At 43.2% G+C, this 27,222-nt stretch overlaps 1 protein-coding gene across 1 annotated transcript in view; it reads right to left on the reverse strand.

Moving 5' to 3' along the window:
* Positions 1–3,722: 3,722 nt before the first annotated feature.
* Positions 3,723–27,222, reverse strand: part of LOC143283002 (protein still life, isoforms C/SIF type 2-like) — a 121,832-nt gene continuing 98,332 nt past the window's right edge. The window contains exons 12-21 of the mRNA XM_076588978.1: positions 26,158–26,430; positions 22,081–22,154; positions 21,020–21,169; positions 19,783–19,977; positions 17,835–17,943; positions 16,494–16,670; positions 16,101–16,225; positions 13,252–13,425; positions 9,169–9,362; positions 3,723–5,397 (exon numbers count right to left, since the gene is read on the reverse strand). Of these exons, the coding sequence (XP_076445093.1) occupies positions 4,674–5,397; positions 9,169–9,362; positions 13,252–13,425; positions 16,101–16,225; positions 16,494–16,670; positions 17,835–17,943; positions 19,783–19,977; positions 21,020–21,169; positions 22,081–22,154; positions 26,158–26,430 (2,195 nt within the window). The 3' untranslated portion in view covers positions 3,723–4,673. The remainder of the gene's footprint in view (positions 5,398–9,168; positions 9,363–13,251; positions 13,426–16,100; positions 16,226–16,493; positions 16,671–17,834; positions 17,944–19,782; positions 19,978–21,019; positions 21,170–22,080; positions 22,155–26,157; positions 26,431–27,222) is intronic.

The raw sequence follows: 27,222 nt of genomic DNA on the forward strand, positions 1-27,222 counted from the left end.
AGCATGCACTTAGTGCACGTAAAAGAACCCTCGGCAACAAAAGGGTTGTTCCTGGCAAAATTCTGTAGAAAAATCCACTTCGACAGGAAAAACAAATAAAACTGCACGCAGGAAAAAATACAAAAAAATGGGTGGCGCTGTAGTGTAGCGACGTGTTCTCCCTGGGGAGAGCAGCCCGAATTTCACACAGAGAAATCTGTTGTGATAAAAAGGAATACAAATACAAAGTCTTGATGAGAGTTATAAGCTGGCCATTCAATCGGTTGGTGTTAATTTGGTTGACGCTTTCTCTTGTGCTGAGAAACAGGGTGCATAGAACTGTCAGCACTGCCTGAGCAAGCTCTTCTGGAATGGACGCTGCACATGTCAAATGCTTAGGCCTGTCATCCTTGCTTTCCAACAGTGGTGCAGAAAGCAAAACGAAAAGCAGCACAAAACCCAAACCTAAGCATCCGCAGAGTGCAAACAGCACACTTGCAAGGCACCACAGAGTGCAAACAGCACACTTGCAGGGCACTGCAGAGTGCAAACAGCACACTTGCAAGGCGCCGCAGAGTGCAAACAGCACACTTGCAAGGCGCCGCAGAGTGCAAACAGCACACTTGCAAGGCGCCGCAGAGTTCAAACAGCACACTTGCAAGGCACCAGATCACCACAGCTAAAAAAGAAAAAAAAAAGAAAGAAAAGAAAAGAAAACAAACAAACAAAAAATGGATGGACAAGAACTGAAGAAAACCAAAAATGACACAAATAAGATGTGTGTGTATTGGGGGGTGGGGGTGGGGGCACAGGGGGGTTAATTTTCCCCACAGTTGCAAGCCGGACCAGCCCACATAAGCAGTGAGAAACGATCAGGGAAAGACCTGGGAGTCGCGCTCACCCTTTCAGATGACACTGGATGAAAGCTAACATGTGACGACTTCAACCAACGCACGCCAGCGCCACGTTGGCCAAGACAGTGGATGTTAAAGTGCCTGGAAATAGCAACACAGCATGGAGTGAACACTGCCTGCACCACTGTTGTTTTGTTTTCCTCTGTACATAGTTATAAAGGATCACACTTAAGTTCTGTTCCTCTGTACATAGCTATAAAGGATAACACTTAAGTTCTGTTCCTCTGTACAACATAGCTATAAAGGATCACAGTTAAGTTCTGTTCCTCTGTACATAGCTATAAAGGATCACACTTAAGTTCTGTTCCTCTGTACATAGCTATAAAGGATCACACTTAAGTTCTGTTCCTCTGTACATAGCTATAAAGGATCATGCCTAAGTTCTGTTCCTCTGTACAACATAGCTATAAAGGATCACGCTTAAGTTCTGTTCCTCTGTACATAGCTTTTAAGGATCACAGTTAAGTTCTGTTCCTCTGTACATAGCTATAAAGGATCACGCCTAAGTTCTGTTCCTCTGTACATAGCTATAAAGGATCACGCCTAAGTTCTGTTCCTCTCTACATAGCTATAAAGGATCACACTTAAGTTCTGTTCCTCTGTACATAGCTTTTAAGGATCACACTTAAGTTCAGTTCCTCTGTACACAGCTATAAAGGATCACGCCTAAGTTCTGTTCCTCTGTACATAGCTTTTAAGGATCACACTTAAGTTCAGTTCCTCTGTACACAGCTATAAAGGATCACGCCTAAGTTCTGTTCCTCTGTACATAGCTTTTAAGGATCACAGTTAAGTTCAGTTCCTCTGTACACAGCTATAAAGGATCATACTTAAGGTTAAAATGGCGGTGGTGGGGTGTGTCTGATTTACTCCAGTGAAGATTTCATTGACCCAGTGACTGAGAATTTAGCTCAGTATTTGCACAATGATACAACTGAGTGTCTTCAAGTGGTAGCTAGCCCGCCCTCTCGCTTTTGACTGGCAGATTCATTTCTTCCCCATTCTCAGGTAGGTCCCCCCCTCTTCAGTCCTCAAAACAAGTAGTTCAGCAACTTGATCAGTATCATCTGAACATGATTTTATGATCCTAACCTGTACCATGTCTTTAGCAAACTTTGTATAAAACATTATGCAATGGTGTAAAACAATGTAATAACTATTACATATAATGGATACAGACTCACTCAAACAACAATTCTTGATAAGAGACTTGGTCACAGTTCAATTTTCAAAACACTGTAAGATTCATAACCATCAAAATGTGGCAGGAAACCAGACATAAAAACAACCAAACTGTGTGCAGTGGTCATGGGAAGAGGTGGGTGGGGGGAAAAGAAAAGCAACATGGTGGCCACCTAAAAGAAGGGAGGAAACTGTCGTGGTGAATGGTGACAACATGCAGCATCCTGAAGACAAAAAACAACAGCAGCAAAAAAAAAAAAAAAAAAAAAAAAAAAAAAAAAAAAAAAATCCACTTTACCCGCAAACTCTGTACAGTTCAATAATTCAACAAGTGTTTGCGACTAGACGTCACAGGCATGAGATCAAAACTGAGGTCACTGCCCACAGGAAGAACAGACTTCTTACACACACACACACACACACAGAGAAACAGACATAGCATGATATAAAGTCCGTCCATCCATCCTCCCACAGGTCGTATGCTTTGCATCGGTTTGCATCATCAAAAGTTCCTCTTTTTGATTCGTCATATCAGTAACCATCTGCTGAAGACAAAAGCTTCCACTTTGTCCAGGCTATTGATATATATATTCACCAATCAGGATACTGATAATTCACTTGCTGACAGCACCTACAGCAGGTTTCTAGTCACAAGCATTTTTCTCTTCCTGGAGAACTGACAGCACCTCACAAGCATCTCTTCCTAAAGTACTGACAGCACCTCACATCTCTTCCTGGCGGGGTGACAGCACCTCCATCTCTTCCCGGAGGGCTGACAGCACCTCACATCTCTTCCTGGAGGGCTGACAGCACCTCACATCTCTTCCTGGAGGGCTGACAGCACCTCACATCTCTTCCTGGTGGGCTGACAGCACCTCACAAGCATCTCTTCCTGGAGGGCTGACAGCACCTCACAAGCATCTCTTCCTGGAGGGCTGACAGCACCTCACATCTCTTCCTGGAGGGCTGACAGCACCTCACAAGCATCTCTTCCCGGAGGGCTGACAGCACCTCACATCTCTTCCTGGCGGGCTGACAGCACCTCACATCTCTTCCTGGAGGGCTGACAGCACCTCACATCTCTTCCTGGAGGGCTGACAGCACCTCACAAGCATCTCTTCCTAAAGTACTGACAGCACCTCACATCTCTTCCTGGAGGGCTGACAGCACCTCACATCTCTTCCTGGCGGGCTGACAGCACCTCACATCTCTTCCTGGAGGGCTGACAGCACCTCACAAGCATCTCTTCCTGGCGGGAGGAAGGAAACTATGGACAATGTTGGAGTTGAAAACATGGTTTTGGTTTTTACGCTTTGTTTCCAAGGCTCACACAGTTTTTACCTTTTGTTTCCAACACTTTCAAAGTTGTGTCTTTGTGTGTGTACTTGGTTCAGAAAGGTTGACATGCCTTTGACTAAGGACATGTGGAAGAGGTAGGCAGAGAAGACAGCCTGTGTGCACTGTTCCATCCTTCATGTGATGAGTTACACGTGTTCCATCCTTCACGTGATGAGTTACATGTGTTCTATCCTTCATGTGACAAGTTACACGTGTTCCATCCTTCATGTGATGAGTTACACGTGTTCCATCCTTCACGTGATGAATTACACGTGTTCCATCCTTCACGTGATGAGTTACACATGTTCCATCCTTCATGTGACGAGTTACATGTGTTCCATCGTTCATGTGACGAGTTACACGTGTTCCTTCCTTCACGTGACGAATTACACGTGTGGCTGGTCCACACGGAAATGCCTACAGAACTGCATGGCTGAGTTGGTGCCACAATGGTGACCTTCACCTTCACTGTCTGATGCTCTCTGGCAGCTCTTTCTGCTGGGGGAGCACAGCTGAACCCAGACAGGGTTTGTGCCAGTCACCACTCTGAATGAAGTCAAGTCCACAACTCTGACTCATGGTGAAGTCACTGTTTCTTCACAACTTCCTGTTTAGGATGAACGAGGGGTTTGGCTGTAAACTGTCAGCAAAATTCAAAGTGAACACTCAGGCGTTATGTTTGAACACTCACAAACAAAATGCATACAAGGAACTTATCACAGAAAGTCTATTTTAAACTTTTTGTTTTGATCTTTGGCACATTTAAGAGTTCCTTCATTTTTTTTCAGACTTTTAAAAGAGCTACACACTGAGCACTGATACCAAAATTTAAATAAAAAAGGATTCAGTAATATTCCCCAGCAAAGCAACTCAACTGTCTGTTTTATAAATCCAACTTGAGACAGAACATGCATATTTAACTTGACACTATCACTGATGTTTCTTCAGATCAACAATTCCAATTCATGAAGCATACACTGAGCACATATTCCAAATGCAAGTACACAGCATGGCTGAATGTCTGAGGTGATTCACTGTTGAGAGCAATTTTGAAATAGCAACAGAATTGTTTCACCACACACCAGCCATCCTAGGCCTGTCAGGTCACATCTCTGGCATGGTCACAGGAAAAACCTTTGGCTTTTTGATCCCACTTGTGGTGCATCATTCCTGTGTTGTGTGTGCCAAGTGATCTGCAAACTCTTTGACGCTACACCTGTAAAAATGTGCCCCTTTCACACATTACACCCCCCACAACAGCTAACACTCTGTATCTTTTATCAGCGGAACATTGTCGAACGTCTGAAACACGACGGTTTTGGTCTGCTTGGCTTTGGAGTCGCTCTCGGTGGAGTCCTTGCTGCCAGAGCTGGTGTGTGACTGGGCGTCCTCCTGGGAGGAGGTCATGGTGCCTGGCACCACCTCCAGCATCACCGATGACTCTGCCCTCCGCTTCCAGATGGGGGACCCCCCGCCCCCACCCCCACCACCCCCGCCCCCTCCGGAGTTGACGGAGGTGGTGGAGAAGTGGACAGGGTTGGAGCTGGCGTACTGGAGTCGAGCGGAGCCGCTATGACTGGAGCTGCTGAGGTTGGACAGGGAGGAGCAGGGACTGCCCCGCTTGGAGGACTGCGTGTCCGCGGAGATGATGAAGGAGGCGTTGGCATCCAGGCTGGCCTGGGTTATGTCCCCGATGGTCTTGCTGCGCGTCTTGAAGACGTTGTCGTAGCTGATGGCACCCACCTTTTCCTCGATGTCCATGGAGTGACGCTCTGAGTCGGTGCACTTGGGGGTGCGTCGCTTCTGGAGGGTGTGGGGGCTGGACAGGGGCTGGCTGCACACCGCCGTGTCGGATGAGCTATTCTGGGGATGGTGGCGTGGGGACAGGGAGCTACCTCTAATGGGGGGGATAGGGATTTTCCTTACGCTTTCTCGGATGGTCTGCCGGATCACCTTCATGAAGTCGGACTTGGCCTCTGCCGTGCTGAAAACCAGTGGGGGGTGAATGGTCAGTACTGGTGTGCAACAACAATCGGTGATGGTCTATCACTTTGTGTTCAATCTGTCACTTTGTGTTCAATGTGTCACTTTGTGTTCAATCTATCACTTTGTGTTCAATGTGTCACTTTGTGTTCAATCTGTCACTTTGGTTCACTTTGTGTTCAATGTGTCAGCTTTGTGTTCAGTCTGTCACTTTGTGCTTAACAGTCAGTCCTGGTATGGAACAACCACCAATGACAATCTATCACTTTATGTTGAACAGTCAGCACTGGTGAACAACAATCAATGACAATCTATCATTTTATGTTGAACAGTCAGCACAGGTGAACAACCACCAATGACAATCTATCCCTTTATGTTGAACAGTCAGCACAGGTGAACAACAATCAATGACAATCTATCAATTTATGTTGAACAGTCAGCACTGGTGAACAACAATCAATGACAATCTATCACTTTATGTTGAACAGACAGCACTGGTGAACAACCACCAATGACAATCTATCACTTTATGTTGAACAGTCAGCACAGGTGAACAACAATCAATGACAATCTGTCACTTTATGTTGAACAGGCAGCACTGGTGAACAACAACCAATGACAATCTATCACTTTATGTTGAACAGTCAGCACTGGTGAACAACAATCAATGACAATCTATCACTTTATGTTGAACAGTCAGCACAGGTGAAAAACAATCAATGACAATCTATCACTTTATGTTGAACAGTCAGCACAGGTGAAGAACAATCAATGACAATCTGTCACTTTGTGTACTGGCATGGATCCATGTTTGATGACAATCTAACTTTTTGTGTTCAGTCAATCACTGTTTGAAGTCAGTTCTGGTGTGGATCAGTCAATGGCAATCTGTGAAAGAGTGGGTCCATCATTTTTTCCCCCCAGTTTTCAGATCAAAATGGTTGGTCAAAATTAAAAGATGGTTTAATTATAGCAAGTTAATGGGCACTGAATTGAATGGTAAATCTGCATACATTCAGATATTAATGCATAGAAAAGAACATTCATCACCTAATGAAATGCATGTTTAACTGTCTTTACAATGAGATACTTATCATATCATCTACAAAACTGATCGGCAGATTAAAAGAGTCAATGATGAAAAATAAAACTACTGCTATTCTTCTGAAAGATACAACTAGTGTTTCCAGGACTTTTCCACACTCTGAAAGCACTTTTCCAGGGACTTTTCCACACTCTGAAGGGACTTTTCCACACTCTGAAGGGTACAACTAATATTTCCAGGACTTTTCCACACTCTGAAGGTCTTTTCCACACTCTGAAGGGACTTTTCCACACTCTGAAGGGCAAAACTAAAGTTTCCAGGACTTTTCCACACTCTGAAAGGTAAAACTAATATTTCCAGAACTTTTCCACACTCTGAAGGGTAAAACTAATATTTCCAGAACTTTTCCACACTCTGAAGGGCAAAACTAAAGTTTCCAGGACTTTTCCACACTCTGAAAGGTACAACTACAGTTTCCAGGACTTTTCCACACTCTGAAGGGTAAAACTAATATTTCCAGGACTTTTCCACACTCTGAAGGGTAAAACTAATATTTCCAGGACTTTTCCACACTCTGAAGGGACTTTTCCACACTCTGAAGGGTACAACTAATATTTCCAGGACTTTTCCACACTCTGAAGGGACCTTTCCACACTCTGAAGGGCAAAACTACAGTTTCTAGGGCTTTTCCACACTCTGAAGGGTACAACTACAGTTTCCAGGACTTTTCCACAATCTGAAGAGACTTTTCCACACTCTGAAGGGCAAAACTACAGTTTCTAGGACTTTTCCACACTCTGAAGGGTACAACTACAGTTTCCAGGACTTTTCCACACTCTGAAGGGTACAACTAACGTTTCCAGGACTTTTCCACACTCTGAAGGGTACAACTAATATTTCCAGGGTTTTTCCACACTCTGAAGGTCTTTTCCACACTCTGAAGGGTACAACTAATATTTCCAGAACTTTTCCACACTCTGAAGGGTACAACTAATATTTCCAGGACTTTTCCACACTCTGAAGGTTACAACTAATATTTCCAGAACTTTTCCACACTCTGAAGGGACTTTTCCACACTCTGAAGGGTACAACTACAGTTTCCAGGACTTTTTCACACTCTGAAGAGACTTTTCCAAACTCTGAAGGGCAAAACTACAGTTTCTAGGACTTTTCCACACTATGAAGGGCAAAACTACAGTTTCCAGGACTTTTCCACACTCTGAAGGGACTTTTCTACACTCTGAAGGGCAAAACTAATGTTTCCAGGACTTTTCCAGCCTTGGTAATGGTTTTCTCATATTCCCCAAGTCTTTTGGGGAGTCCCGTTACCATATAAACCCTGCAATTTTTTTTTACTGATCTCATGACAAACAAGCACACACTGCATCTTAAAATATGAACGTGAAAATGTCCTTCCCGAACTTTGGATGGTTAATGCTGCTGACTACAGCAAAGTAGTATATGCCAAGAGGAACCATATTCACAAACATATATGCACACACACACACACACACACACATGATAAACAGATGAGAACTTAAATACCTGACACAGAAATCATTCATGACAAAACAATTACATAACTTGAGTTGACAGCTGAGTCTATAAAACTTACTAATGGAGAAAGACTGTAGATTTGATAATAGGTATATGGTAATAAGTTTGATCAAAGTGAGTCTTAATGTACAACCCACAAAGCGAGTCTTAATTTACAACCTAAAGTTTTCTTATCAAAGGGAGTTAAATCTTACAACCCACAAGTTTATCAAAGTAACTCTCAATTACACAGTACACAGATTCTTTATCAAAGTGAGTCTGAATTTACAACCCACAGTTTTCTTATCAAAGTGAGTTCTTAATTTACAACTCACAAATCAATCAATCAATCTACATTTTTACAGACATCCTCCCTAGTTACAGTTACCTGTTGCAGAACTGGTAGACTATCTATCTATCTATTTATCCACATTTTTCACCTGTTGCAAATCTGTCTATCAATCTATCTATTTATCCACATTTTTCACCTGTTGCAAATCTGTCTATCTGTCTATCTATTTATCTATATCCACATTTTTCACCTGTTGCAGAACTGGCAGACTCTCTGTCTACCTACCTATCTATCTATCCACATTTTTCACCTGTTGCAGAACTGGTAGACTCTTTATGTATCTATCTATGTATCTATCTATCTACTTATCCACATTTTTCACCTGTTGCAAATCTGTCTATCTATTTATCCACATTTTCACCTGTTGCAAATCTATCTATCCATCTATTTATCCACATTTTTGACCTGTTGCAAATCTGTCTATCTATCTATTTATCCACATTTTTCACCTGTTGCAGAACTGGTAGACTCTCTATGTATCTATCTATGTATCTATCTATTTATCCACATTTTTCACCTGTTGCAAATCTATCTATTTATCCACATTTTCACCTGTTGCAAATCTATCTATCCATCTATTTATCCACATTTTTCACCTGTTGCAAATCTGTCTATCTATCTATCTATTTATCCACATTTTTCACCTGTTGCAGAACTGGTAGACTCTCTATGTATCTATCTATTTATCCACATTTTTCACCTGTTGCAAATCTATCTATTTATCCACATTTTCACCTGTTGCAAATCTATCTATCCATCTATTTATCCACATTTTTCACCTGTTGCAAATCTGTCTATCTATCTATGTATCTATCTATCTATTTATCCACATTTTTCACCTGTTGCAGAACTGGTAGACTCTCTCCGGACGACCCTCAGGATCAGACCTGGAGTGCACCAGGTCCCACCAGAAGTGACGCTCCAGGTCGGCCACCTTGCCCACGCACACCTGCACCTCAGCCGTGGGCACCAGTGTGCGGAACCTCTCCTGCAGATCTCCATTCTCCACCATGGAAGACCGCGCCGGCAACGACTGCAGCAAAGCACAGTATGTGTGTGTGTGTGTGTGTGTGTGTGTGTGTGTGTGTGTGTGTGTGTGTGTATGAGAGAGATAGAGAGAGAGAGTGTGTGTGTGTGTGTGTATGTATGCATGAGTGGCATGTGAAGATGTGCAATGCAGCTTAGTTGACTGAAATTAATAGAGGGGCATGAGAATTTCAATGATCTGTATATTTGTATATAGCTATTTCTGTTTGGTGCGATTCAAATTTTCTTCTTTTTTTTTCATTCATTTTATTTTTGTTTGTTTCTTATTTTGGACACGTGCTGCTGCCAAAAAGAAAATCTCTGAACCAAAGTATGGACAATAAAGTATGCACATTCGTGTGTGTGTGTGTGTATTCGTGGTGTAGGAGAACAGTGGTACCAGGTGGGACATTAGTATTAATAATAATCATAATTCCCCTTATTGATAACAATAATAATACACTTCTATGGTGCATATAACCCATGTTGATAAAAATCATACCAGTGCCAGGACAGGACAGGACACGTTGTCTGCATGACAGACAGCAGGATCCTGAAGATACCATTTTATGGCCAGCTGAAGGAAGGCCACCGCGAACTTGGAAGACCCTGCAAGTGCTTTAAGGACACCTTGAAGACAAACCTCAAAGCCTGTGACATTGAAATCGCTTCCTGGGAAACTGATGGCCTTGACCGCTCTCACTGGTGGATGCTGTGCTCTAGTGGCATAAAGACGTTTGAAAACAAGAGAATGCTGGCCATTAAGGAGAAGCGTGAGCGAAGGAAGCACGGCTCAACTTCTGGAGACGTTTTCCCTTGCAACACCTGTGGGAAGTGCTGCGCATCCAGAATTGGCCTCTTCTCCCATATGAGGACACACACCAACAGATAAGCCTGCCTGCCTACTCATCTGTCCGACGGGAGACTCCATCATCAATAATAATATTTGGTATTTATGTACCAAGTGGGGCTGGATCGGACACACCTTCAGGAAGCCAGTGTCAGCATCGCACACCAAGCCCTGACCTGGAACCCGCAGGGAAAGAGGAAGAGAGGCTGGCCTCGCAACAGCTGGAGGCGAGACACCGAGGCAGAGCTGAAGCAGCAAGGGACCAACTGGACTGGAATGGCCAGAACAGAGTGTGATGGCGAGGGGTTGTCGATGGCCTATGCTCCACCAGGAGCGATGGGCAAAATGAATGAATGAATGACTTATGTGGTCCACATTCTGAATAGTGTGGGCTCTTAGTGCCACATGGTAGAACAGCAGTAATAATAATAACAATAATGAAAACAAAAAGCAAAACCTTCAAGACTCACTTGTGCTTGGTGCTTTATCCAGTAATCATGAGGAGAAAAAAAAAAGAGATAAAAAAAAATCACTGAAAGTGCTCTGTATTAAATATGATACATAAAATAAGCTTGGGGGGAAATTTTGTTTTTTAAGGCATGTGAGAGAAATTGATTCATGCATGTTCAGTTCTGAAGCAAGCAGACTAATCCCCACTGCTGCGGCACATCTGACGTCATTCGACTAAATTCAATACTTGAAGCAATGTTGACACTTTCTTCTTCGTGCGATGAATAGAAGTAACTGTAGTGGATGTAACAACACCGTTTAAATCATGTTTTTTGTGTGCTTTATTATGATGATGATGATTTTATTTCGGCGGCAAAGGAGACATTGCCAAAGCTTCAAGCACACTGCAACACATGGTAGATTTCTAGATCTGCACTGACGAACCAGTCTACAACGGGCTGAAAGAAACTACTGATTCAATTTTTCTTTTATGTTCATTTCAGTTAATTCAGAGTCCACTTTAGAATATTTACATGCAGTAAACAAGTCCATGGTGTTGTTAGTATCACCGTATGTGTTCTGTACAGAATTTGTATTTCTTTCCTTTTAAATGTGAACAAGAAAAACGAGGTATGTCTTTGAATGCAACCTACCTTCTAGAATACCTAACTCAGTGGGAAGTGGTTTTTAGAATTTTCGGATTTCAGAACGAATCTCAACGAAATAAAACCATTAATGATTTGGAAATAAGCCTTTATTCTAGAATGGCTGACATTTCTGTTACTGCAGTCTTCTGTCTTTCACTGGCAGTGGACTCGTGGGAAAAGACAGGATTGAAAAGAAGGTAGCTTTCTTGCTAACTCTGTACAGAGCAGAGAAGGGCACTGGATGTCTCATGCTTTCTTGCTAACTCCGTACAGAGCAGAGAAGGGCACTGGATGTCTCATGCTTTCTTGCTAACTCCGTACAGAACAGAGAACATTGCTGGATGTCTCATGCTTTCTTGCTAACTCCGTACAGAACAGAGAATGGTGCTGGATGTCTCATGCTTTCTTGCTAACTCCGTACAGAACAGAGAATGGCGCTGGATGTCTCATGCTTTCTTGCTAACTCCGTAGAGAACAGAGAATGGCGCTGGATGTCTCATGCTTTCTTGCTAACTCCGTACAGAGCAGAGAAGGGCACTGGATGTCTCATGCTTTCTTGCTAACTCCGTACAGAACAGAGAACGGTGCTGGATGTCTCATGCTTTCTTGCTAACTCCGTACAGAACAGAGAATGGCGCTGGATGTCTCACATAATTTTTCATCCACTCACCATCAAGTCTTCGCTGTATTTCATACTCTATGATTTTTGAGAAACCAGTCATTCTACTTCAAACTGAACTTGTGCAAGTGTTTTGTTGTTGTTGTTGTTTTTAATTCCCAGTACTACATATATACTTACTTTCTCAATGCTAGGCTTTTATCAGAGAATGTTAACTCACTCAGTACAGCCAGTCCTCTCTTCTCCTCTACACATACCCCTCGGATGTCCTGTGGGTGTCTGAATGACCCAACCTTTAGCTTCCGTCGTCAGAATTGTGGTATTCTTTGTCAACATTCAACTCTTCAGTATAAGAGCCTTCCGCTTGCAATAATTTGATGAATGTAACTGGGGTGAAACGCTGTTAACGTCGTCTCTTTCGCCATTCGTATGGAGAGAGTTAAAGGCTTAGAGTTGGGTGAACAGCAAAGGGAAAGCTGTGTCATCAATGATTTCTCCACTGCATTTGGAAGTCATTTACAGCTTTTGTCTCTTGTAAAGGGGACTACCACTTTCAAACCAGGAGAAAATATAGCACAGGCTCTTACAGAAAGAAGCCTCGGGGGGCTTGCTAAGCTGGCCTTTGGGAACCATCTCAGTACCAACTGTTCTAAAACCCTCTTGGCCAAGACAGTGATGACGTAACTTGAGCAAGAAGTACACTCTCCACTATAATCAAATGCTAGCCCAGATAGTCAGGACAGCTGTTGCCTCTCCTGTTAGTCAAAAGGAGGAGTTTGTATTATACTCCATGTTTGGTGTTTACATATACTTACCATGTCAAACTGATGCAAACTAGGCCTATGGTTTGCTCTGTTTGGCCAAATTTCGCGCGGCTAACAGTGAAAAGACGCCCCTCTTAGTCTGGCCCGCTCTTAGCCAATCAAACGCCTCTAACAGCTATAAGCGCTGAATCATTCCTTTGGCCAAGGCTCTCCATGCCATCTTGTCAGGTTTTCGCTCTGTCTCGTCTAACGCTTTTTTTGGCTATTAAGCGTTGTCATTTGGCCTTATTTTGTTGTATGCGGCTTGCATGTATATTGTGCTTACATTCTGTGTACTCGTTTCGACTCGGCCCCCTCGATTTCTTCGTATTTTTCTACCTCTGAGTCGATCCTGTCTTTCCTTTCTCTGTTGGGGATCGAATTGTCCGCTGGGTGCTTACGCGCGGTACCATGCCTCGTTTGCCATCCTACGAAGGCAGGGATCATGATGCTGGCAGAGATACTCGCCAAGAGACTCTCCCAGGCCCGGAGCTCATGATATTTACAATCAGATACAAATCACTCACTTTGGACTTGCGTCGTTTTTGCCGCTCACAGCAGAGGAAGACGACGCCCATCTTGAAGACGAAGACGGTGTTCTCAAAGTCTGTGGCTTTCTTCACCTTGCCCAGGTAGTCGGCCATGTTGCACCATTCCACTGTGCCATACATCTGGAGGTCCCCCACTGACAGCTCTATGGGCTGAAGACATCACATCACATCACATTGCATTACACATCACATCATATATCACACATCACATCACACAGCTCTATGGGCTGTAGACATCACATCAGATCGCATCGCATTGCACATCACATCATACAGCTCTTTGGGCTGTAGACATCACATCAGATCGCATCGCATTGCACATCACATTATATACCACACATCACATCACACACCTCTATGGGCTGTAGACATCCCATCACATCACACGTCACATCACACAGCTCTATGGGCTGTAGACATCACATCACATCGCATTACACATCACATCATATATCACACATCACATCACACAGCTCTATGGGCTGTAGACATCACATCACATCGCATTACACATCACATATCACACATCACATCACACAGCTCTTTGGGCTGTAGACATCACATCACATCACACATCACATCATATATCACACATCACATCACACAGCTCTATGGGCTGTAGACATCACATCACATCGCATTACACATCACATCATATATCACACATCACATCACACAGCTCTATGGGCTGTAGACATCACATTACACATCACATCATATATCACACATCACATCACACAGCTCTTTGGGCTGTAGACATCACATCACATTACACATCACATCATACATCACATCACACAGCTCTATGGGCTGTAGACACCACACATCTCAATATCACATATCACATTTCACACATATCACAGCTCTATGGTCTGTAGACATCACATCACATCACACATCACATAGCTGTATGGCTGTAGACATCACACATCACATCACATCTCACAGCTCTACAGGCTGTAAACATCACACATCACATCACACAGCTCTATAGGCTGTAGACACCAACACATCACACACATCTCTCTCTATAGGCTGCACACACCACACATCTCTACAGGCATCACACATCTCTCTCTATAGGCTGCACACACCACACATCTCTATAGGCTGCACACACCACACATCTCTATAGGCTGCACACATCTCTCTCTATAGGCTGCACACACCACACATCTCTATAGGCTGCACACACCACACATCTCTATAGGCTGCACACATCTCTCTCTATAGGTTGCACACACCACACATCTCTATAGGCTGCACACACCACACATCTCTATAGGCTGCACACATCTCTCTCTATAGGCTGCACACACCACACATCTCTATAGGCTGCACACATCTCTCTATAGGCTGCACACACCACACATCTCTATAGGCTGCACACATCACACATCTCTATAGGCTGCACACATATCACATCATACATGTCACACATCTCTACAGGCTGCACACATCTCTATAGGCTGCATACACAACACATCTCTACAGGCTGCACACATCTCTATAGGCTGCACACATATCACAACACACATCTCTATAGGCTGTAAACATCACACATCTCTATAGGCTGCACACATATCACATCACACATGTCACACATCTCTACAGGCTGCACGCATCACACATCTCTATAGGCTGTACACATCACACATCACTACAGGCTGCACACATCACACATCACTATAGGCTGTACACACTACACTACACATCTCTACAGGCTGCACACACTACACATCTCTACAGGCTGAACACATCACACATCACTACAGGCTGCACACACTACACATCTCTACAGGCTGAACACATCAAACATCACTACAGGCTGTAAACATCACACATCTCTACAGGCTGCACACATCACACATCTCTACAGGCTGCACACATCACACATCACTATAGGCTGTAAACATCACACATCTCTATAGGCTGCACACACCACACATCTCTATAGGCTGCACACATCACACATCTCTACAGGCTGCACACATATCACATCACACATCTCTACAGGCTGCACACATCACACATCTCTATAGGCTGCACACATCACACATCTCTACAGGCTGCACACATCACGCATCACTACAGGATTCACATATCTCTAGACTCCACACATCTCTATGAGTACAGCTATACCCACAGTGTCCACTACAAAGATGCACTGTCATGAGTACAGCTACACCCAGTGCCCACTACAAAGATGCACTGTCATGAGTACAGCTGTACTCACAATGTCCACTACAAAGATGCACTGTCATGAGTACAGCTATAACCAGTGTCCACTACAAAGATGCACTGTCATGAGTACAGCTGTACCCACAGTGTCCACTACAATGATGCACTGTCAAGAGTACAGCTGTACCCACAGTGTCCACTACAACAATGCACCATCATGAGTACAGCTGTACCCACAGTGTCCACTTCAAAGATGCACTGTCATGAGTACAGTTGTACCCACAGTGTCCACTACAACTATGCACTGTCATGAGTACAGCTGTACCCACAGTGTCCACTTCAAAGATGCACTGTCCTGAGTACAGCTGTACCCACAGTGTCCACTACAAAGATGCACTGTCATGAGTACAGCTATACCCACAGTGTCCACTACAAAGATGCACTGTCATGAGTACAGCTGTACCCACAGTGTCCACTACAAAGATGCACTGTCATGAGTACAGCTGTACCCACAGTGTCCACTACAAAGATGCACTGTCATGAGTACAGCTGTACCCACAGTGTCCACTACAAAGATGCAGTCATGAGTACAGCTGTACCCACAGTGCTCACTACATGAGTACAGCCCCAGTAACATGGCTTACTGGCTTGTTTGGGTGGACCTCCCTGTACTTGAGCGTCAAGTCGTTGAACACAGACCCGTACTCTTCGTAGATTTTCTGCATCTCGTTGATGTGTTCTGCCACCGCTTCCATCCCCTTCAGGGCCTCTGAGAGACACACAATTATGTGTCATTAGTCATGTCACCCTCTGAACGACACACACACATATATATGTCATTAGTCATGTCACCCTCTGAACGACACACACACATATATATGTCATTAGTCATGTCACCCTCTGAACGACACACACATATATATGTCATTGGTCATGTCACCCTCTGAATGACACACACACATATATATATGTCATTGGTCATGTCACCCTCTGAATGACACACACACATATATATGTCATTAGTCATGTCACCCTACCTGTCAGGTGGTGATGCTCGTCAGTGTTGGTCAGGGTGTGTGCGCACAGCTGCTGCAGCAGGAGGGGGTACTTGAGGATGCGCTGGATGGGTTTGATCATGTAGGACTCCAGTGTGGCGGAGTGCTGCTGCTTGGGGTTCCTGGCCTGCAGAAACTCCCTGAGGGCGTCGTTGGTTTCTGTCACAATGTGGACATTGTCAGTCCCACGTCATTGATATCCTCGACATGTTTGAAAAATTATGTGTGACTTATAATCATCATCCCTTTACATGCACATCGAAATTCCCTCAGGACTTCATTGGCATCTGTCATTTGAAAGTTTCATTGTTATCCTGAAATGTCTGAGAATTTATCATCATTATCGTGACATGTCTGAGAAGTTGTCATCATTATCCTGACATGTTGGAGAAGTTATCATCATTATCCTGAAATGTTTGAGAAGTTATCATCATTATCGTGACATGTCTGAGAAGTTATCATCATTATCTTTGAGAATTTATCATCATTATCGTGACATGTTTGAGAATTTATCATCATTATCCTGACATGTCTGAGAAGTTATCATCATTATCCTGACATGTCTGAGAAGTTGTCACCATTATCCTGACATGTTTGAGAAGTTGTCATCATTATCCTGACATGTTTGAGAAGTTATCATCATTATCCTGACATGTTTGAGAAGTTATCACCATTATCCTGACATGTCTGAGAAGTTATCACCGTTATCCTGACATGTTTGAGAAGTTATCATCATTATCCTGACATAACTGAGAATTTACCATCATTATTCTGACATTATGAGAATTATCTAAATATCTGTCAAAGAAAGTATTGTTACCATTGATGAACTATACCATTATTATCCTGACATGCTTGAGAATTATCTGTGAATTGTAATCATCATCTGTTTCCATGCCAGCAGGAGTTTACTCAGGACTTCGTTGGCATCTGTCTTTGAAGAATAATTATCATCCGTCAAACATAATCATTACCTGACATATTTGGGAAACTGGTACGTGAATTAGGATTACTGTTTATGAATTAGGATTATCTGATATGTGTGTCTAGAAAAGTACATGTGAATTACAATCATCATCTGTGCATCATAATTATCCAGATATATCTGACAAAGCATCTGTGAATTATAATAAAGAAGTAAGTCTTTGCTTTAGTGTCTCAATGCAAGTTTCACCCTTGGCTTTTATACAGCACAAAGGAGCATGTTTTACATGGAAAGGCACCATATAAATTAGTACTTTCGTTATCATTACCAGTAGTAAATTTGAACATGGGAACATATACTCAGTCACAATATTTCAGAACCGTTTTTTTTTTTTTTACCTGGGTTGAGGATTTTCTGTGTACGTGAGTGACTGGCGCAGAAAGAGCTGTACACCTTGAAGTGGTTGGCGTAGTACAGGAAGGACCCTCCGATGGAAAACAACACTCTCTGAAACAACAAGGAAAAAAATAAATAACAATCATAACAATGATAAATAATAAATGTTTATATTGTGCTGAATTTTGTGCCGAGACAACATCAGAGAACTGGTTCAAACTGCTGAACCAGCACATCAGAGAACTGGTTCAAACTGCTGAACCAGCAGATCAGAGAACTGGTTCAAACTGCTGAACCAGCACATCAGACAAGTGGTTCAAACTGCTGAACCAGCACATCAGAGAACTGGTTCAAACTGCTGAACCAGCACATCAGAGAACTGGTTCAAACTGCTGAACCAGCACATCAGAGAACTGGTTCAAACTGCTGAACCAGCACATCAGAGAACTGGTTCAAACTGCTGAACCAGCAGAGAAGAGAACTGGTTCAAATTGCTGAACCAGCAGAGAAGAGAACTGGTTCAAACTGCTGAACCAGCACATCAGAGAACTGGTTCAAATTGCTGAACCAGCAGAGAAGAGAACTGGTTCAAACTGCTGAATGAGAACCCAGCTCTGACCCTATACCTCTCACCTCACATCAAACACTGGTTTGAACTTCACAAACAGTACCCAGCTCTCACCCTATACCTCTAACCTCACATCAAACACTGGTTTGAACTTCACAAACAGTACCCAGCTCTGATCCTATACCTCTAACCTCACATCAAACACTGGTTTGAACTTCACAAACAGTACCCAGCTCTGTTCCTATACCTCTAACCTCTCATCAAACACTGGTTTGAACTTCACAAACAGTACCCAGCTCTCACCCTATACCTCTAACCTCACATCAAACACTGGTTTGAACTTCACAAACAGTACCCAGCTGTCACCCTATACCTCTAACCTCACATCAAACACTGGTTTGAACTTCACAAATAGTACCCAGCTCTGACACTATAGCTCTAACCTCACATCAAACACTGGTTTGAACTTCACAAACAGTACCCAGCTCTCACCCTATACCTCTAACCTCACATCAAACACTGGTTTGAACTTCACAAACAGTACCCAGCTCTGATCCTATACCTCTAACCTCACATCAAACACTGGTTTGAACTTCACAAACAGTACCCAGCTCTCACCCTATACCTCTAACCTCACATCAAACACTGGTTTGAACTTCACAAACAGTACCCAGCTCTCACCCTATACCCCACTGCCCCACCCCCCAGACTGTGCCATCACTCCCCCAGCCCCCAGACTGTACCATCACTCCCCCACCTCTCAGACTGTACTGTCACTCTCCAGACTGTGCCATCACTCCCCCACTGCCCCACCCACCAGACTGTACCATCACTCCCCCACCCCCCAGACTGTACCATCACTCCCCCACCCCCCAGACTGTGCCATCACTCTCCAGACTGTACCATCACTCTCCAGACTGTACCATCACTCCCCCACCCCCCAGACTGTGCCATCACTCTCCAGACTGTACCATCACTCTCCAGACTGTACCATCACTCCCCCACCCCCCAGACTGTACCATCACTCCCCCACCCCCCAGACTGTGCCATCACTCTCCAGACTGTACCATCACTCCCCCACCCCCCAGACTGTGCCATCACTCCCCCACTGCCCCACCCCCCAGACTGTGCCATCACTCCCCCACTGCCCCACCCCCCAGACTGTACCATCACTCCCCCACCCCCCAGACTGTGCCATCACTCCCCCACTGCCCCACCCCCCAGACTGTGCCATCACTCCCCCACCGCCCCACCCCCCAGACTGTACCATCACTCCCCCACCCCCCAGACTGTACCATCACTCCCCCACCCCCCAGACTGTACCATCACTCCCCCACCCCCCAGACTGTGCCATCACTCCCCCACCGCCCCACCCCCCAGACCTTGAAGAGCTTGGTGTCGTCAGTGGAGAAGAAGAGAGGTTCAAGGTCGATGGCGTGCTGAAGGCTGGTCAGGAACTGCTGCTGGAACTGAACGATCTCCGTGATGTTGCCGAACAGCTCCGCAACCTTGTCCGACGTCAGGAACGTCTCCTCTTTGAGAGGCTCAAGGTACCGCGTCAACAGGCACAACAAGTCCTGACAGACAGACAGACAGTGTGTGGTGTGGTGTGGTGTGGTGTGGTGTGCGGTGTGTTGTGTGGTGTGTTGTGGTGTGTGTTGTGTTGTGGTGTGGTGTGGTGTATGTTGTTGTGTGGTGTGTGGTGTGGTGTGTTGTGTGTTGTGGTGTGGTGTGGTGTGGTGTGTTGTGTTGTGTTGCATTGAGTTGTGTGCTGAGTTGTGTTTTGTTGTATTGCACTGTGTTGTCATGTAATGTTTTGTGTTGCACTGTATTGAACTGTGTGCATTGTGTTGCACTGTATTGAACTGTGTTGCACTGTATTGAACTGTGTGCATTGTGTTGCACTGTATTGAACTGTGTTGCACTGTATTGAACTGTGTTGCACTGTATTGAACTGTGTTGCACTGCATTGTACTGTGATATGTTGTGTTGTACTTTGATATGTTGTGTTGTACTTTGATATGTTGTGTTGTACTGTGATATGTTGTGTTGTGTGTTGTACTCTGATTGTGATATGTTGCACTGCATTGTACTGTAATATGTTGTGTTGTACTGCAATGTGTCATGTTGTGTTGTGTTGTACTGTGTTGCATTGCATTGCATTGTACTGTACTGCATTGTATTGCATTGCATTGTACTGTATTGTATTGCATTGCACTATATTGTACTGCATTGTATTGCATTGCATTGTACTATACTTTACTGTATCATACTGCACTGCATTGTACTATACTGTACTGCATTGTATTGCATTGCATTGTACTGTACTGCATTGTGTTGCACTGTACTGCACTGCACTGCATTCTACTGTATTGTATTGCATTGTATTACACTGTATTGTACTGCATTGCATTGTACTGTACTGCACTGCACTGCATTCTACTGTATTGTATTGCATAGTATTACACTGTATTGTACTGCATTGCATTGTACTGTACTGCACTGTATTGCACTGCATTGTATTGTACTGCATTGCATTGCATTGTACTGTACTGCACTGAATTGCATTGTATATCATTACACATTATTGCATTGCAGTGCATTGGAGATGGTCCTCACCTTGACATAAGCCCTCTCAGTCTCCACCAGCTCCATGATAACTTTACGCATCCGCTGTGCGTCCGACAGGGGTCGGGGGCCAGGGGGTCCCTCCTCCCCCATCGTCACTGCCGGCTGTGTGCGACAGATGGCCGTCACCTGGTCGGCACTCTGAGGGGAACAGTGCTGTTGAGTGTTATCGTCATTATTAGGGAACGGGACTGTTATTACTATCATCATTACAATTATATCGATTTTTACAATTAAACCCTGCCTCCTTGGGAGGAATCTGCAGCGGACCGTGACAAATGGCGCGCTGCTGTGCACAACGGTGCCAAGTTGTGCGAGGCCAACAGGACTGCTGCAGCTGTTCAGAAGAGGCAGGCCAGAAAGTCACGGGCAAACAAGCTCCCTGACAATGATATGCCGGTCTTTGTCTGCCCCAACTGTCAGCGAACATTTTGTGCGCAGATTGGACTATTCAGCCATCTGCGCACTCACAGATAGATTCATGAGAACCCCCCCCCACCACCACCACCACCCTCCCCCCATCCTCCAGCTGGATGACAACGATGGTCATCATCGATTTCGATGGACACACACCACCACCACCACAATCATATCGTCACTGCCGGCTGTGTGCGAGAGATGGCCGTCACCTGGCTGGCGCTCTCTGGGGAACAGTCCTGTTGAGTGTTATCGTCATCATTAGGGAACGGGACTGTTATTACTATCATCATTACAATTATATCGTCACTGCCGGCTGTGTGCGACAGAACAGTGGTGTTGGTGTTATCGTCATTATTGAAGAGCTTCATTATCATGACCATTATTATTAGGGAATGTAATCATTTTTACTATCATCATCATTTAGGAAGGGTTTTTTTTTTCATCATCATTGTTTTTTCAATTTCTAAATGTTTCTACAATATCATTAAAGAACATTATTACTACTATTACTCGTCTTACTCATAATCATTAAAAAGAATTATCATCATCATCATCATTAACATTATTATCATCACTAATATTGTCAGAAAACTGCATTAGGGTCAGCACCAGATGTCAGTCAGCAGACCCACCTTCAGCAAGTTGTTGATCTGTTCGGGTTCAGCCTGACTCTGGCCCCCTGCTGACTGCTGCCGCCCGTCTCCATCTGGACACATGTCTCCTTCTTACACACGAGTCTCCTCCTTACACACACACTTTGACACACAAGTCTCCTTACACACACACTTCTGGAGAGGTGGAAAGGGTATCTTATTTTCATTGGGTTTATTTATTATTTTGTTGTGGCACTAGCAGTATTTTCGCTTGCTTTTCTTTGTGTTGTTCCCGCTTGTGTTTATTTCATAACCTACAGCATCGACAGCTTTTCTGTAGTATCAGTATGTGTTCCGGTACCGGAAATAAGTGCGGCTTATAAACCATTGCAGTTTATGTATGTATAAAGTTCAATTTTTTCCAAAATTTAGTGGGTGCGGCTTATACACCAGTGCGCTCAACAGACCCAACTTTACAGTACTTTTATGATTTTTAAAAAATATGTCTATTTGACCATATTGTGTTAACTGAATTACTCAAAGTACTTGATTTGTAAAGCACTTACAGCTTGCTTCTGTTTGGGTTTTTTTAGTGCTATATAACAATGAATTATTATTTTTCATATGTATGACAGTCGGTTGTGTCCGACTATGACCACCAGAACAGCAGAGGAGGCAACTGCCGTCCCAACTATCTGGACGAGAATTTTGTTATTTTTTTTAATGAACCATTTTTCATTTCATTTTTAACATCCAAAAGTGACATCTGACCAGAAAAAAAGCAAAAGGCTACACACCACTATTTCTTTATACTAAGTATATCATTTAATATCCATACAGATTCATATAAACCCACATACATACACAGATACATACATACATACATACACACACTGTTACAAGCATATAAATTTATAAACATGCACACAAACAAATCGGCACCTGTATACACGTACTTACATCCCTTGATGTTTGCAAGTAATGTATATAATAAACATCACAGAATAAAGCATTCATGCATTATTGCATGTTTAAATCATTAATGTCCTTTCGTTTTATTTTGCTTATTCTTCTGTATTTAACTCATGCCCCTAGGAATTCTATGCAGCAATATGGATGTATTAAACAAGTGATAGGTATGTATAATCAGATTTTTCCCTCCTTTCCTCAGTTTTCACTCGTCCCAGTCAATGTTGCCAATATTCTCTGATGAAAAAAGAAGAAAAAAAAAAGAAAAGAGAAAAGAATGCATACATATGAAGAAAGTGCAGTGATTTTAACATCATCTTTAAATGTTAATCAAATGCTTGTATGGGAACCAGTTTATCGTAAAAGACATATTCACAAGCGAGATATGTTTTTCAGTTTGATATACACGTTTTCAGATATTTTCTGAAATGATTAAGCTGTGGAATTGTATTACTGACTCTGCATTTGTAGATGAAGAATTTGGCATAGACTATAATCATGTCAAGAGTTCTATCAGACCTGAATGTGCTTTTGTGTCCAAATATGATGATTCTTTCATTGAATTTTAAGAATTCTGCATTTTCAGAATTATCAATGATATGTCTTTCAAGAGTATTCCAGAACATGTGTAAATTTGCATTCCCAGAGTATGTGGTATATATTTTCGCAATCTCTTCTACAAAAATTACAACCAACTTCACTAACTATGCCCATATGTTTCAACACAGTATTAGTTGCTAATATTCTATGTATAATTCTAATTTGAAACCACCGAAGTTTGATTTCACTGATTTGATGTATTTTCTTAAATGTAATATCCTATTTGATTTGTGTGTCATATTTATTTTCCCATTTACTGCAACAATTTGGGTTTATCCTATCATGTGTTAAAATATCATAGTATACACGTGCACCCTTAGAAACTGAAAATATTGTTGCAAGAGTTTTATGGCTGTTTAAAGATCGATTAGTTTGAGCAACAATTCTACATTTCCTCATGTAACACTTCACTGCTTGTAAGTATCCAGTATACGTAACAAAGTCAGTCTGTAACTGGTATTTATGTTTAAATTCTTCAAATGACAGAAACATACCATCATCATTAAGCAAGTTGGAAATGAAACACACTCCTTGATCAATCCATTTCTTACAGAACACAGTTTTCTTCCCAATTTTTATATTATCATTACTGAATAGAGGTTATGCATTCATTTCTTTGTATTTTTCTATGTGAATTTTTTTTTCTCCAAATTCCCTTTTTGCTTGCAAGACAACATTCCACAATTTGTTCTAACAGGTGTGTTTATCAGCAAGAAGGTTTGAGCTAAGTTTTTCAGGCAGAGTCAAGCTAGGATTTATTGTAACACTGAGTTTTTTTTTCCATTTATAGTTGCTTGTCTTTAGTCTTTGTATCCAAATCAACTTGAGTGCATTAATGTAGTTTTTAATGTCTGGCACACCAAGCCCTCCATGAACAATTCTTTTAACAGTTTTTCTACTGATTCTATCTTGTTTTTGTTTTTTTTATTCCATACAAAATGAAACACTGTTTTCTGAATCATGTTTATCATGGTGTCAGGAGGATTTGGCAACGATATCCACAAGTGGACGATTTTTGGACAAAATCAAAGATTTAAGCACTGCAACTTTTTCTAGAGGGGTAATCTGTTGTTTTAACCATGTTTTATACAAAGTGTTGATTTCTGCAAATTTTTCTTTAAGATTAATTTCTTCGTTATATTCTAAGTTGTTTGTGAATCAAATGACAAGTATTTTGAACTTAGGGGGATTCCGTTTAATGTTTGGCTAGAATTCAATTATAGTACTGAGTATCTTGCCCAAGTTACATCTCCACTCTCTCGACCAAGAGAGTTTTAGGACAGTTGGCGTTGGGATGGTTCCCACCAAAGGCCCTGTAGCCCCCATGGCTGCAGCACAGATCCAGTGCAGTCTTGCCTCCTAGTTTGAGAGTCACAGTCGATGGGTGCAATAGCCGAGTGGTTAAAGTGTTGGACTTTCAATCTGAGGGTCCCGGGTTCGAATCATGGTGACGGCGCCTGGTGGGTAAAGGGTGGAGATTTTTACCATCTCCCAGGTCAACATATGTGCAGACCTGCTAGCGCCTGAACCCCCTTCGTGTGTAAATGCATGCAGAAGATCAAATGCGCACGTTAAAGATCCTGTAATCCATGTCAGCGTTCGGTGAGTTATGGAAACAAGAACATACCCAGCATGCACACCCCCGAAAGCGGAGTATGGCTGCCTACATGGCGGGGTAAAAACGGTCATGCACGTAAAAGCCCACTCGTGTACATGCGAGTGAACGTGGGCGTTGCAGCCCACGAACGCAGAAGAAGAAGAAGAAGAAGAAGAAGAGAGTCACAGTCCTTCACAAACGACTAAGCTGTAAATGACTTCCAACTGCAATGGAGAAACCATTGATCGTACAGCTCTCACTTTGCTGTTGGCCCGACTCAAAGCTGATGTCAGTCTGTGATATAAACTGAGCTTTGTTTTTTGACTCACTTGTGTAAACAAAGTGAGTCTATGTTTTAACCCGGTGTTCAGGTTGTCTGTGTTGTGTGTGTGTGTGTGTGTGTGTGTGTGTCCGTGGTAAACTTTAACATTGACATTTTCTCTGCAAATACTTTGTCAGTTGACACCAAATTAGGTATAAAAATAGGAAAAATTCAGTTCTTTCCAATCATCTTATTTAAAACACTATTGCTCCTCTGGGATTGGCACAAAAAAATAAAAAATGAAGCCTAATTATATGCAAACTGCATTTACTGTTATATTTATATTTTTTGTATTCTCTAAACTTGGCACTTTGATCTGATATTCTGACCCAACAACAAGAGCAGTCATTATCATCATTTTTTGTTCAAACAGGAACTTCTTTTGCTAAGCATGGAAGTTTTATTTATTTTGCAAACGTTTTGGTGCAGATAGTAAAAAAAGGGAAATTACTCTGTAATTAATGCTAGGGGACTTAATTTGCTTTGACTGATCTTTCTCATCTTAAACATTACATTTTGAAATTATACTCAATACATAAAAAGCTTGGATTGTTTTTTTTTGTTTTTTTTAAGTGTATCACAAGTGAGTCTTGAAGGCCTTGCCTCTCTTGTTTAAAATTATCATTACCTGTGTCCTCAGTGGGAGCGGGCACAATGAGGTCTCCAAGTGACCTGTCGGAGATGCGGGGCTGGGTGGGGGGAGGTGGGGGGCAGACCATGTTGGAGATGTAGGCCTGGGTGTGGGGGCTGATGGAGTGGGAGGGGGGCGGCTGGGTGCGCATGGAGCGCACGGTGAGGAAGAGGGTCCGGGACTCGTGCAGCAGGCTCTCGATGTACACCATGTCCAGCTCGGACACCATCTTGCCATTGATCACCAGGATCTCGTCACCCACGATCACACCTGGACAGGTCATGTATTGCTAGGTTAAAGGTTAAAAAGGTCCCATAGGCTTTTAGAGCTGTTGGGGCTTTCATTCACATTCACTGTCTTGTGTCTAGGGCTCAGAACAGAAAGGCAGTGAGTTCACATTCACTGTCTGTGTCTAGGGCTCAGAACAGAAAGGCAGTGAGTTCACATTCACTGTCTGTGTCTAGGGCTCAGAACAGGAAGGCAGTGAGTTCACATTCACTGTCTTGTGTCTAGGGCTCAGAACAGGAAGGCAGTGAGTTCACATCCACTGTGTCTAGGGCTCAGAACAGAAAGGCAGTGAGTTCACATTCACTGTGTCTAGGGCTCAGAACAGGAAGGCAGTGAGTTCACAACCACTGTGTCTAGGGCTCAGAACAGAAAGGCAGTGAGTTCACATTCACTGTGCTTAGGGCTCAGAACAGGAAGGCAGTGAGTTCACATCCACTGTGTCTAGGGCTCAGAACAGGAAGGCAGCGAGTTCACATCCACTGTGCTTAGGGCTCAGAACAGGAAGGCAGCGAGTTCACATCCACTGTGCTTAGGGCTCAGAACAGGAAGGCAGTGAGTTCACATCCACTGTGTCTAGGGCTCAGAACAGAAAGGCAGTGAGTTCACATCCACTGTGCTTAGGGTTCAGAACAGGAAGGCAGTGAGTTCACATCCACTGTGCTTAGGGCTCAGAACAGGAAGACATTGAGTTCACATTCACTGTCTTGTGTCTTGGGCTCAGAACAGGAAGGCAGTGAGTTCACATCCACTGTGTCTAGGGCTCAGAACAGGAAG

Source organism: Babylonia areolata, chromosome 6 (assembly GCF_041734735.1).
Source record: "Babylonia areolata isolate BAREFJ2019XMU chromosome 6, ASM4173473v1, whole genome shotgun sequence".
NCBI classification, from domain to species: Eukaryota; Metazoa; Mollusca; class Gastropoda; order Neogastropoda; family Buccinidae; genus Babylonia; species Babylonia areolata.